The 14538-nt window shown below is 42.5% G+C and overlaps 1 protein-coding gene across 8 annotated transcripts in view; it reads right to left on the reverse strand.

The window, feature by feature from the left end:
* The window catches only part of arhgap17a (Rho GTPase activating protein 17a), a 51755-nt gene extending 43654 nt beyond the window's left edge, over positions 1 to 8101 (reverse strand). For 2 of the 8 annotated variants that reach the window (XM_055890276.1, XM_055890278.1), the window contains exon 1: positions 7475 to 8100. In XM_055890276.1, coding sequence (XP_055746251.1) covers positions 7475 to 7599 — 125 coding nt within the window. In that variant the 5' untranslated portion in view covers positions 7600 to 8100. Of the gene's footprint in view, positions 1 to 7474 lie in introns of all 8 variants that reach the window. The other 6 variants (XM_055890273.1, XM_055890274.1, XM_055890277.1 and 3 more) reach the window with 6 other exon arrangements.
* Between the last annotated feature and the right edge of the window lie 6437 nt (positions 8102 to 14538).

Raw genomic sequence — 14538 nt, forward strand, 5'->3', positions numbered from 1 at the left:
TGCAACGCAGGACAAGCTAGTTAACCTAGTAATATCAACCATGTGTAGTTAACTAGTGATTGTTTAGATTGTTTTTTATAAGATAAGTTTAATGCTAGCTAGCAACTTACCATGGCTCCTTGCTGCACTCGCGTAACAGGTGGTCAGCCTGCCACGCAGTTCCTCGTGGAGTGCAATGTAATCGGCATCCAAAAATGCTGATTACCGATTGTTATGAAAACTTGAAATCAACCCTAATTAAATCAGCCATGCCGATTAATCGGTCGACCTCTACTACAGACCCTGGTTCGATTCTAGGCTGTATTCATTTAGGAACCGGGCTGCTTCCCGGGCGTGAGCCAGGTGCCCCGTTCAAAGCCAATGGTGAAGTGAAATTGTCTCAAAACAAAATTGACATAACCTAGGCTAGATTAAGCATGTGGAGTAATGAGTAGGATTGTCATTTCATATCTCAGCAAAGAGACGGTGTGATATTGCATGTGACCAACATGTTGAAAATGGTGCTTTCACACAAGACTCCATTCCCTCTCTCCCCTCCCCCATGCCTTTCTATTCCTCCTACAAGTCAAGTAATCCGTTTTGTAGCTTGTAACGTTTCCCCTTGCCAACTGGTCCTGGTACAGTTTCACTGTTAAGGTCACACTGCTCAGGTTTAGGCTGATGTACAGCGAAAAGTTCTCAGGTCAGATGTTAAACTGCAGACAGTCAGTAACTGGAGCCCTAAACTCAACAGAGTCCCTCCTCTCCTCCAAAAACTGTGCTCTGTGCACTATAGTAACCTTGTGACAGTGGTGGACAGCTGCTTCCAATTACAACCCAGAGAGAGGCATGGTAAGTGAGCGCGAGAGAGAAAAAAAGAGGCGAAAGAGATGGAGGCTAAGAGAGAAAGATGGAGGCAGAAAGGGAAGGAGAACGAGAGAAAGGGGCTGCGAGCAAAGCCCCAAAACCAAATCCAGCGAGGATTCAAGTCGAGAAGTTTTCTGGAGAAGTGCCTGAAGCCAAGCAGCTTGGTGAGGTCACATGAAGTGTGTGGACATTCAACCTCAGAAACCAGAAGACATGGCCTGCGTTCCAAATGGCAAAAGTAGTGCACTAATAGGGGGCCATTTGGGACATACATGGTTCTAGCAGCAGCAGGCAGCCAGGGCCAGAGGGGACATATGAGACTCACATCACTCACCACAACTACAGCACTCCAGAGAGAAACACGCTTTAAAACATATTACTAAACCACAGGTCAGAATCCCTCTAGCTGTCTCCCATTTATTGCCTCTGTGTTATATAACAGTTCAGAGTGCATGGAATGCGTCTGCATGGAATTATTGACTCGGAGCACCAATCCATTATATTTGCATGGTTATTTTGGTGTACAAACAAATATGAGTAGCAGTAGCCTATATCCAACAACATAAAAGCCACACTCGCTCATCCAGACAAACTAAACTGCGTCACTAAAAACAAAAATAGACCTAGTATAATGTCCCAGCCCAGGAGCAACAACAAAACAATTGTTTAGCCTCTCTCAGCTGACCTGGGCTATTAAAGTGAATGGAGCCGAGTGACTACACCAGGCTCTGTAGAACTGTTACACTCACCACGAGGTAGCTTTGTGACCTAGCTAGCTATAGCAACAACAGTTACTTGGATCACTGAACAACATAACAGTTAGGCTACACCCCGCCACCAGCCTAAGAATTATCCCCATGGCAACGTGCTGGAGATGGTAAATGAATACTCTATCCGGTTTCTACAATAGAGGGGCTGTTGCTGGCCTTTTCAACACTCAATCAGTTTGGAGAGGAGGTTGAATTTGTTATATTAGCAACAGTTGGCAGCTCAGGGCTCACAACATAATGGATATTGGACACAGATGAAATGATAGAACTTGTGCACAACTGAATACTTACAGGTGTGAAGTAGCATACTGTTGCTGTCTGGTTTCATAGCCATGGGAAAATATTGTGGGGTGGTGCGATTTTTTTTCCGGCAACGAGGGGAGGGGTCCGCTAATACAGGACTAGAACAGGCTCAGAGCACTACAAATTTTATTTGTAAAGGTTTTATCATTTATTTATTTGTATTATTCTGGTTTTGCAGGAGGTGCTGCAGTATCTTCAGCACCCTTACTATGTCCAGTTTTACAAGGAGATGTTGTGCCACTGAGCCCACTTCTTCTGACCAGTCAATTTCAGTGTTGCATGGACCTACCACCTAGACACCCAACCCTTTGAGAACTAGGGAACTGAAGAATGTCTTGTGGTTTTAACTTCTTATGGATGAGGGGCAGTATTGAGCAGCTTAGATGAATAAGGTGCCCAGAGTAAACTGCCTGCTACTCAGGCCCAGAAGCTAAGATATGCATATTATTAGTAGATTTGGATAGAAAACACTGAAGTTTCTAAAACTGTTTGAATGATGTCTGTGAGTATAACAGAACTCATATGGCAGGCAAAAACCTGAGAAAAAAATCGAACCAGGAAGTGGGAAATCTGAGGTTTGTAGGTTTTCTGATTAAGATCAAAGGTAACTGAATATTTATAATGCTATTTCTGACTTCTGTTGACTCCATAACATGGCGGGTATCTGAATGGCTTGTTTTGGTCTCGGAGCGCTGTACTCAGATTATAGCATGGTGTGCTTTTTCGGTAAAGCTTTTTTGAAATCTGACACAGCGGTTACATTAAGGAGAAGTTGATCTAAAGTTCCATGCATAACACTTGTATCTTTTATCAATGTTTATTATGAGTATTTCTGTAAATTGATGTGGCTCTCTGCAAAATCACTGGATGTTTTGGAAGCAAAACATTACTGAACATAACGCGCCAATGTAAACTGAGATTTTTGGATATAAATATGAACTTATCAAACAAAACATACATGTATTGTGTAAGATGAAGTCCTATGAGTGTCATCTGATGAAGATCCTCAAATGTTAGTGATTAATTGTATCTATATTTCTGCTTTTTGTGACTCCTCTCTTTGTTTTTCTGTGAATAGGTACTGACCTAACATAATCAGATAGTGTACTTTCTTCGTAAAGCCTATTTGAAATCGGACACTGTGGGGGGATTAACAACAACTTTATCTTTATAATGGTGTAAAATACTTGTATGTTTGAGGAATTTTAATTATGAGATTTCTGTTTGAATTTGACGCCCTGCACTTACACTGGCTGTTGTCATAGCCGTAAGAAGTTAAACAACTTACTGTGCTGAGATGTGCAACCTGTCTGCCTGTGACAAACTGTGGCTAGATTCTTTCCTCAATCCTTCTACCACTCTGCTGGAACAGGCTCACCAGGTTCTATCTGAAGTCCATCAGAACTTGGGAGTTAAAATCAAGAAACAAGAGTAGGCAAGGATTCACATCCTCTTCTACACAGGTACTTCTCTAGCGTTCATCACGCCAGTGTTTTTCACCCATTTTCTCTTCTTAGAAACAGCACTTCTCTGGCAGGCCATTTCCTGTTTGGAGAAGAATAAGGAGAGATTTCCTCTGAGTGGCTGACTGCTGAACACAGTGTTCTGCTCCGGCACAATCACAGGAACTCAGGGACAGGCTAAAGGCCCTTCTCTATCACACACAACAAGCACACACACATTCATACTCACATGCACGCTCGTAGCTCGCACATATGTATATCACATGTATACTTGTACTTACACTCTCCCACAGGTCTGCTTTCTGGATCACACACACTCCTGATTTAATGTTAGTTAAATACAGTGAGGAAATGATTAGTATTCCTGCAGTCCTGTCTGTTGACCCTGAGCCAGCGGTACAGCGCTGAAGGTACATTAAGGGGATACTCTGAGCACTCAGGATACGGTTACACTCAAATAAACATGCCAGGATTATCTGGGTATGGCAACTTGGATGCCTCTCTATGCTAACTACACTGCCATTCAAAAGATGCCAATTGGAAAGAAGTACATAGTAGCTTAGCCTTGCAGATCTTTTCTAGAATTAGAGCTAGGCCCTATGAACATTGTTTCTCCCCATAGAATTAGAGTTTGTAGAACGGATGGACATTCCAATTCAACGCTATGTTCCATTCCACAATCCACATGTGGCATTCTAGGTGACTTTTGATCCTTAGACCAGAGCAGAGGAAGATTCCCCAGTCTGAGATGTTATCTTGGCCGTGTCTCAAAACTCTTCAATTGCTTCCTTTCCAAGTCACCTTTTCTCCATCAGCACTGAAAGGACTGGATAGGTTTCCAACTTGTTCTTTCACCTGCCATTATGTTCTGCCAGATCAGAGATCATGGCAGTAGGAACCTGAAGCTAGTTAAAACTATTAGAGCCACAACTGTTGCGTGTTGTGCAATGTCTATCATCTCTGGTCATGTGTTCACTCAGAGAAGCCAAGGAGACCTTCCGTACCCTCCCGTGCTGGGCTCTCCCCTAGCCCATAGCTAAAAGTTATATTCATACTCCCACGAAGCACCCCTCACACTACAGCCCCACGTAATGATAACAGGCCAGGGCCCGGTTTCCCGATAGAGATGGAATTTAGGTGTTTTAAGGATGCATCTTTCCTACAGAGGCCAAAGATGAAACATGCGTTTCCCAAAACACCATGCAGAGAGAAAGGTAGCTAAGTGCATGTTAGAGAATATGCCGGTACTGATAGGATCGAAAGAAAGGGAGTGCTGCTTTCGGATCAGCTTTCTCGATTCAAATCTTTACTAAACATTAGAATTATATTACCACCTATAGCTGCAAATATTGAGGTGGCTTATTCTAATAAAAATTCGCTAAATCACAGATTTGGCACATCATTGCACACATGAAAGGCTACACATGAAATACCGAGACAAATTAGAGTGGTCTACAAGTAGCTAAATAAAACGCAATTGAACATTAAAATTTACATTTACATTTAAGTCATTTAGCAGACGCTCTTATCCAGAGCGACTTACAAATTGGAAAGTTCACACATATTCATCCTGGTCCCCCCGTGGGAATTGAACCCTGGTCCCACCGTGGGAATTGAACCCACAACCCTGGCATTGCAAGCGCCATGCTCTACCAACTGAGCCACACGGGACCAATATATTTCAATATGATTAATATAGGCCTATAGCCTACTGTTTTAATTTCAAGCATCTTTTTTATACATTGCTTGTTTATACCATTGCAAAGACATTAGCAAAGTTGCATTTGTGGTCAACTTTGTTCTGAAGTTATCAGCGGTCAGAGAGACAAAAAACGTATGTGATTCTACGTTTGGCGGAGATCTTCTGTGTATAAAGTGACGTGGTAGAGCAAAAAAAAAGCATCTTACGACACACTTTGCTGTTCTACAAGTGTTCTGAGGCAGGCGTTAAATTACGAGCGCTTTCAATTGCAATATCAATAACGATGGTTTTGGGAAACCACTCAGATATTAAACGATGCTCCTACGAAGGTTCTAATGATGAACTTAGCCTTAAGATGCTTTTGGGAAACCTGGACCTGGCCAGACAACAACACTGGCTGTGTATTCTACTAGCTACTGTCTGCAAGGCAGGGCAGTCCCTCCTTTTCAAGGATACTGTTACAGGGAGGTTCTATATCTCTCTCCATGGATAAAAGCCTACGGAATTAGTGATCCGTTGACAAGATATTCCCAAAGATTACACTTATTCAAAGGGCTGCTCTCTCAAGGGTAGTTCCATTACTGGTGATTAGGCCAGGGGCCCTAGACTATGGTTGAGAGTGAGAAGAGACATTGAAGCACTATCGTGTCATACTTATCTCAGGTATTAGACACTAGCTTGTTTAATGCATTAAATCTTGCTGACTGTGTGTAATTTTGCATGCCAAATGCAACTCTAGACTGATTGAGTCGGCAGTTTCAGTTTTAGTCTGAGTGAAAGTGGAATGGAAGAGCATGGCGACTCCATTACTTGATCGTTTAGTGCCCCCTCCCCATAAGTACTAGAGGTGAAACTGTTCTGGGGGCCTTCTACCACAAGCACACCTGTGCTCTTTTGAGCCACACAGGGTAAACAAGGATGTTATCTCTTGGTTAGCATCAGTTAATATGAACTTGACCACTCATCCTGGCTGCCTCAGCAGATTAGGCTGACATGGCATTGAAGTGACATGGCCAGCCAACAGAGCTGGAGGACTGGTGGCTCACTGATGGACTGGCATCCCAAAACATTGCTTGAATCTCTTCACTAGGTAGGATTCCATTCAATTTCAGACAGATTTTCATGTGAATATTCTAAAATCTTCATAAAACAATGAGCAATTTCCCACCAGAGATGTTTCCATCGAAATACATTTTTGTGGATAAAAGCCTGTGCGTTACATTGTTTTCTATCGCATTTTCAACTCTGCTGACGGTTGTCACAAAATCTTACGTTATATCCAGTAGCAAATGTGCCCACTCTGGTCTTGGTACATGAGCTCTAGCCAACAGCTAGCAGATACAGTGCGGGTAGACTACCTACATACAGTATGAGATTATTATGGATAACAGCGATATTACTTGTATTTGCCAAACGACAGCCAAGCGTTGATCATCATGTCACCAGAATAAGACCCTCGATATTTATTGGAAAGGAGCATCAAGCTCATCACCTTGCACTTTCACCACCCTGTGAAGTTCACCATTTACTTCATCTGTAGCCTAATAACCTGCATGCTTTCCCGAGTCATAGTGGGAAGACCACACAACATATCATAGCGTGACTCCCAAGTTTACTTCGATATGATGGTTATTATATCAATATTTGTCATGAAGGCGTTTCCACTGCCATTTCTCGCATGATACATTTTACCGACACAAAAATATCCCACCATGTCGAACGAACAAATTGCATTAATAAAATTGTTCCGGCATTTCACCTTTCCATCAGCCCGGACGTGATTGTTTTTCATGCGTCAGGTAACGTTAATGTATCCGCATGAAATTGTTGGATGAATAACCAGCCAGATTAATGTCAGTTAAATGCGGACAAAAACTGTTGCAGGGCAAGCACTTTTTGTACAGCATAAGCCATTTGTGGCTCGGCCACGTGAAGTAGAACGTCGTCACAGTCTTTGGATAACAGCTGTCAAATGTCTTTAGTTCATCAGTAGAAGATGTGCAAATCTGGCCGTTACCTATGGAAATGTGCGGTATGCATGCTGGCGAATAGATGTGATGCAAAATTCACCATGAAACAACATGCTTAGACTTCCAACCATGGCACACACCGTTCATAGCAAGCAACAGATGTGAACTGTTTAGGAAACCTCACCACTTTTTCCTCGATGAACAAAGCTACAAATTAAACTGGACAACATTCACGTTAGCTCTAGCCTTGACATGACCAGTTATTGATACAAAACATGTATTTTCTAGCCAACTGAACTGACAATACGGCATATGAACGCCATAGAAAATCAGGGCAACATCCCTACCCCCAACGCCGCAATAAAGACAAAACTAGCTAACGTTAGCTAGCTAAATTTAACAACAGCCAACATTACTTGCCTGCCAACTGTTTGGTTGGCGAGTTGTTTCATCCGATTGAACTGTTTCTTCATTTTTGCGTCCTTCTCCAGTGGAGTCTTGCTACGTTTTAGAGCTGGAAAAGTAACTCCTGCGATGTGCTTCATCAGACGAGAGTCCTTAGGTTGGTCATGAAGTTCACAATAGCCAGCTAGCTTTTTGTCGAAGATTAGCTTGCAGCTAGCTAAGCTATGAACCAATTAAAATAGCTAACTTACTGTAACTAGTCACTTTTTTAGCTAGTTTAGTCTAGCCTTCAAGTAGTTGTTTCAGAAAAAAGCTATTCCCTCGCAAGCTGACGACATGGTTAAAGCTATGTATATGATCAAAAAGCTATCCAGAGTTCCACTGACTGGTTGCAGCCTTTACATTGCTGAATATCTGTCTGGCTACTCAACGTCGACCGCTTCTCCCAACCAGCTTGCAGCACACCTCTCCCCTCTTTGCCAGCACAAGCTGAGGGCGTTGAATGGGTGGCAGGAAGTATACGTAGCAAAAGCATCCATCCGTCTTACACCGTCCCCAGCACTGCTAAATGTGCAGACTCTGTAGCTTGGGCTAGTTTACGAAAGTAATCTTGCTCGCTCCCGTGATACAATACAGTACTGCAATAATTTGCACTAACCTCACTAGAATTGTGATCATGAAGACATTGAACATGCCTACAGAATTATACAGTAACATTTACCCATAGCTATTAAAACAGTTGAGTTGAAATATCAAACTGTTGTTCAATGATATACAGTACCAGTCAAAAGTTTAGACACACCTACTCATTCAATCAAATCAATCAATCAAGTTTATTTTATATAGCCCTTCGTACATCAGCTAATATCTCGAAGTGCTGTACAGAAACCCAGCCTAAAACCCCAAACAGCAAGCAATGCAGGTGTAGAAGCACGGTGGCTAGGAAAAACTCCCTAGAAAGGCCAAAACCTAGGAAGAAACCTAGAGAGGAACCAGGCTATGAGGGGTGGCCAGTCCTCTTCTGGCTGTGCCGGGTGGAGATTATAACAGAACATGGCCAAGATGTTCAAAATGTTCATAAATGACAAGCATGGTCAAATAATAATCAGGAATAAATGTCAGTTGGCTTTTCATAGCCGATAATTAAGAGTTGAAAACAGCAGGTCTGGGACAGGTAGGGGTTCCATAACCGTGGGCAGAACAGTTGAAACTGGGACAGCAGCAAGGCCAGGTGTACTGGGGACAGCAAGGAGTCATCATGCCCGGTAGTCCTGACGTATGGTCCTAGGGCTCAGGTCCTCCGAGAGAGAGAAAGAAAGAGAAAAGGAGAGAATTAGAGAGAGCATACTTAAATTCCCACAGGACACTGGATAAGACAGGAGAAGTACTCCAGATATAACCAACTGGCCCTAACCCCCCGAAACAAACTACTGCGGCATAAATACTGGAGGCTGAGACAGGAGGGGTCAGGAGACACTGTGGCCCCATCCGATGATACCCCCGGACAGGGCCAAACAGGAAGGATATAACCCCACCCACTTTGCCAAAGCACAGCCCCCGCACCACTAGAGGGATATCTTCAGCCACCAACTTACAATCCTGAGACAAGGCCGAGTATAGCCCACAAAGATCTCCACCACAGCACAAACCAAGGGGGGGCGCCAACCCAGACAGGAAGATCACGTCAGTAACTCAACCCACTCAAGTGACGCACCCCTCCTAGGGACGGCATGAAAGAGCACCAGTAAGCCAGTGACTCAGCCCCTGTAATAGGGTTAGAGGTAGAGAATCCCAGTGGAGGGGAACCGGCCAGGCAGAGACAGCAAGGGTGGTTCGTTGCTCCAGAGCCTTTCCGTTCACCTTCACACTCCTGGGCCAGACTACACTCAATCATATGACCTACTGAAGAGATAAGTCTTCAGTAAAGACGGTTGAGACCGAGTCTGCGTCTCTCACATGGGTAGGCAGACCATTCCATAAAAATGGAGATCTATAGGAGAAAGCCCTGCCTCCAGCTGTTTGCTGAGAAATTCTAGGGACAATTAGGAGGCCTGCGTCTTTTGACCGTAGCGTACGTGTAGGTATGTACGGCAGGACCAACTCGGAAAGATAGGTAGGAGCAAGCCCATGTAACGCTTTATAGGTTAACAGTAAAACCTTGAAATCAGCCCTTGCCTTAACAGGAAGCCAGTGAAGGGAAGCTAGCACTGGAGTAATATGATCAAATTTCTTGGTTCTAGTCAGGATTCTAGCAGCCGTATTTAGCACTAACTGAAGTTAATTTAGTGCTTTATCCGGGTAGCCGGAAAGTAGAGCATTGCAGTAGTCTAGCCTAGAAGTAACAAATGCATGGATTAATTTTTCTGCATCATTTTTGGACAGAAAATTTCTGATTTTTGCAATGTTACGTAGATGGAAAAAAGCTGTCCTTGAAACAGTCTTGATATGTTCGTCAAAAGAGAGATCAGGGTCAAGAGTAACGCAGAGGTCCTTCACAGTTTTATTTGAGACGACTTTACAACCATCAAGATTAATTGTCAGATTTAACAGAAGATCTCTTTGTTTCTTGGGACCTAGAACAAGCATCTCTGTTTTGTCCGAGTTTAAAAGTATAAAGTTTTCAGCCATCCACTTCCTTCTGTCTGAAACACAGGCTTCTAGCGAGGGAAATTTTGGGGCTTCACCATGTTTCATTGAAATGTACAGCTGTGTGTCATCCGCATAGCAGTGAAAGTTAACATTATGTTTTCGAATAACATCCCCAAGAGGTAAAATATATAGTGAAAACAATAGTGGTCCTAAAACGGAACCTTGAGGAACACCGAAATGTACAGTTGATTTGTCAGAGGACAAACCATTCACAGAGACAAACTGATATCTTTCCGACAGATAAGATCTAAACCAGGCCAGAACTTGTCCGTGTAGACTAATTTGGGTTTCCAGTCTCTCCAAAAGAATGTGGTGATCGATGGTGTCAAAGGTAGCACTAAGGTCTAGTAGCACAAGGACAGATGCAGAGCCTCGGTCTGACGCCATTAAAAGGTCATTTACCACCTTCACAAGTGCAGTCTCAGTGCTATAATGGGGTCTAAAACCAGACTGAAGCATTTCGTATACATTGTTTGTCTTCAGGAAGGCAGTGAGTTGCTGCGCAACAGCTTTTTCTAAAATTTTTGAGAGGAATGGAAGATTCGATATAGGCCGATAGTTTTTTATATTTTCCGGGTCAAGGTTTGCCTTTTTCAAGAGAGGCTTTATTACTGCCACTTTTAGTGAGTTTGGTACACATCCGGTGGATAGAGAGCCGTTTATTATGTTCAACATAGGAGGGCCAAGCACAGGAAGCAGCTCTTTCAGTAGTTTAGTAGAAATAGGATCCAGTATGCAGCTTAAAGGTTTAGAGGCCATGATTATTTTCATCATTGTGTCAAGAGATATAGTACTTGTAATGGCTGTCGTCCTCCTCTTCCTCGGACGAGGAGAGGAGAGAAGGATCGGTGGACCAATACGCAGCAAGGTACGATGACATAATGTAATTTATTGAAAGACAAAGACGAATACGAAAACACTTGGAAAATTACAAAATAAGAAAACGACGTAGACGAAACCTGAACATGAACTTACATAACTACACGTAGAACTCACAGACAGGAACAGACTACATCAAACGAATGAACAGCCAAACAGTCCCGTATGGTACAGACACGGACGACACAGGAGACAATCACCCAGAAACAAACAGTGAGAACAACCTACCTTAATATGACTCTCAATTAGAGGAAAACGCAAAACACCTGCCTCTAATTAAGAGCCATACCAGACAACCCAAAACCAACATAGAAACAGAAAACATAGACTGCCCACCCAACTCACGCCCTGACCAATAAACACATACAAAACAAGAGAAAACAGGTCAGGAACGTGACAGTACTAAAACACTTAAGTGTCTCTCCCGATCGCAGGCCCTGGCAGAGCTATGCAGATCCAGGACAGCTAAGCCCTGGAGGAATACGCAGATTTAAAGAGGAGTCCGTAATTTGCTTTCTAATGATCATGATCATTTCCTCAAAGAAGTTCATGAATTTATTACTGCTGAAGTTAAAGCCATCCTCTCTTGGGGAATGCTGCTTTTTAGTTAGCTTTGCAACAGTATCAAAAATAAATTTGGGATTGTTCTTATTTTCCTCAATTAAGTTGGAAAAGTAGGAGGATCGAGCAGCAGTGAGGGCTCTTCGACACTGCACGGTACTGTCTTTCCAAGCTAGTCAGAAGACTTCCAGTTTGGTGTGGCGCCATTTCCATTCCAATTTTCTGGAAGCTTGCTTCAGAGCTCGGGTATTTTCTGTATACCAGGGAGCTAGTTTCTTATGACAAATGTTTTTCGTTTTTAGGGGTGCAACTGCATCTAGGGTATTGCGCAAGGTTAAATTGAGTTCCTCAGTTAGGTGGTTAACTGATTTTTGTCCTCTGACGTCCTTGGGTAGGCAGAAGGAGTCTGGAAGAGCATCAAGGAATTTTTGTGTTGTCTGAGAATTTATAGCACGATTTATAGCACGACTTTTGATGCTCCTTGGTTGGAGTCTGAGCAGATTATTTGTTGCGATTTCAAACGTAATAAAATGGTGGTCCGATAGTCCAGGATTATGAGGAAAAACATTAAGATCTACAACATTTATTCCATGGGACAAAACTAGGTCCAGAGTATGACTGTGGCAGTGAGTAGGTCCAGAGACATGTTGGACAAAACCCACTGAGGCGATGATGGCTCCGAAAGCCTTTTGGAGTGGGTCTGTGGACTTCTCCATATGAATATTAAAATCACCAAAAATTAGAATATTATCTGCTATGACTACAAGGTCCGATAGGAATTCAGTGAACTCAGAGAGGATGCTGTATATGGCCCAGGAGGCCTGTAAACAGTAGCTATAAAAAGTGATTGAGTAGGCTGCATAGATTTCATGACTAGAAGCTCAAAAGACGAAAACGTAATTTTCTTTTTTGTAAATTGAAATTTGCTATCGTAAATGTTAGCAACACCTCCGCCTTTGCGGGATGCACGGGGGATATGGTCACTAGTGTAACCAGGAGGTGAGGCCTCATTTAACACAGTAAATTCATCAGGCTTAAGCCATGTTTCAGTCAGGCCAATCACATCAAGATTGTGATCAGTGATTAGTTCATTGACTATAACTGCCTTTGAAGTGAGGGATCTAACATTAAGTAACCCTATTTTGAGATGTGAGGTATCACGATCTCTTTCAATAATGGCAGGAATGGAGGAGGTCTTTATCCTAATGAGATTGCTAAGGCAAACACCGCCATGTTTAGTTTTGCCCAACCTAGGTCGAGGCACAGACACAGTCTCAATGGGGATGGCTGAGCTGACTACACTGACTATGCTAGTGGCAGACTCCACTAAGCTGGCAGGTTGGCTAACAGCCTGCTGCCTGGCCTGCACCCTATTTCATTGTGGAGTTAGAGCCCTGTCTATGTTGGTAGATAAGATGAGAGCACCCCTCCAGCTAGGATGGAGTCCGTCACTCCTCAGCAGGTCAGGCTTGGTCCTGTTTGTGGGTGAGTCCCAGAAAGAGGGCCAATTATCTACAAATTCTATCTTTTGGGAAGGGCAGAAAACAGTTTTAAACTGTTCAAGGGTTTTTCTTTATTGTTGTACAATTCTTTATTGTTGTACTATTTTCTACATTGTAGAATAATAGTGAAGACATCAAAACTATGAAATAACACACGTGGAATCATGTAGTAACCAAAAAAGTGTTAAATATAAAATATATTTTATATTTGAGATTCTTCAAAGTAGCCACCCTTTGCCTTGATGACAGCTTTGCACACTCTTGGCATTCTCTCAACCAGCTTCATGAGATAGTCACCTGGAATGCATTTCAATTAACAGGTGTGCCTTGTTAATAGTTAATTTGTGGAATTTATTTCCTTCTAAATGCATTTGAGCCAAACGTTGTGTTGTGACAAGGTAGGGCGGTATACAGAAGACAGACCAAGTCCATATTATGGCAAGAACAACTCAAATAAGCAAAGAAAAACGACAGTCCATCATTACTTTAAGACATGAAGTTCAGTCAATGCGGAAAATGTCAAGAATTTTAAAAGTTGCTTCAAGTGCAGTCGCAAAAACTATCAAGCACTATGATGAACTGGCTTTCATGAGGACCGCCACAGGAAAGGAAGTTAATTAGAGTTACCAGCCTCAGAAAATGCAGCCGAAATAAATGCTTCACAGAGTTCAAGTAACAGACACATCTCAACATCAACTGTTCAGAGGAGACTGCGTGAAACAGGCCTTCATGGTCGAATTGCTGCGAAGAAATCACGACTAAAGGACACCAATAAGAAGAAGAGACTTGCTTGGGCCAAGAAACACAAGCAATTGACATTAGACCGGTGGAAATCTGTCCTTTGGTCTTATGAGTCCACATTTGAGATTTTTGGTTCCAACGGCTGTCTTTGTAAATACAGAAGCCAATAGAACTCACCAGTAGTTTGAAGGAAGATGGGGGATAGGTTATAGCAGTTATTTATTCAGACCCATAACCATTCAATCAATCTTTGTGAAGAGAAGTCTAGGCATTCTGCATCTAATTCTAGTCCTATATTATTCAAGGGTGTCATTAGAATGATGAAGATACGGACACGGACACGTATTTAATTTAACTGTTTAAAGCGAAGAAGGGCTGAAGCAACAATAGAGAGAAAGAAGAGGTAGGCTAATAACATTAGGGGAAATATATATGCATCAGCCTACTAATTATACAAATAGGCCCTATTATATTTCAAAAATGAAATAAAATTCGCTAGCCTATACTTGTAACTTTGTAGGCCGCATGTGTTGCACCAGAATCACATGTTCTCTTCTGTTTTATCATGGTTTGAACAATGTGCGTAATTCCAGTCCATAAAATACTGTATAATACAATACAGTACAGTAATACAGTTCACACTCAAAAAAGATTAGCCTACTGATTCATTTATTTACCCAAGAGAGCATATAGCTAGTTACATCTATGGGCTTTCATGTTTTTCTGTCGTGCGTAATGTGCAGTAGC

The sequence above is a fragment of the Salvelinus fontinalis genome, chromosome 30 (genome assembly GCF_029448725.1).
Source record: "Salvelinus fontinalis isolate EN_2023a chromosome 30, ASM2944872v1, whole genome shotgun sequence".
Lineage (NCBI taxonomy): Eukaryota > Metazoa > Chordata > Actinopteri > Salmoniformes > Salmonidae > Salvelinus > Salvelinus fontinalis.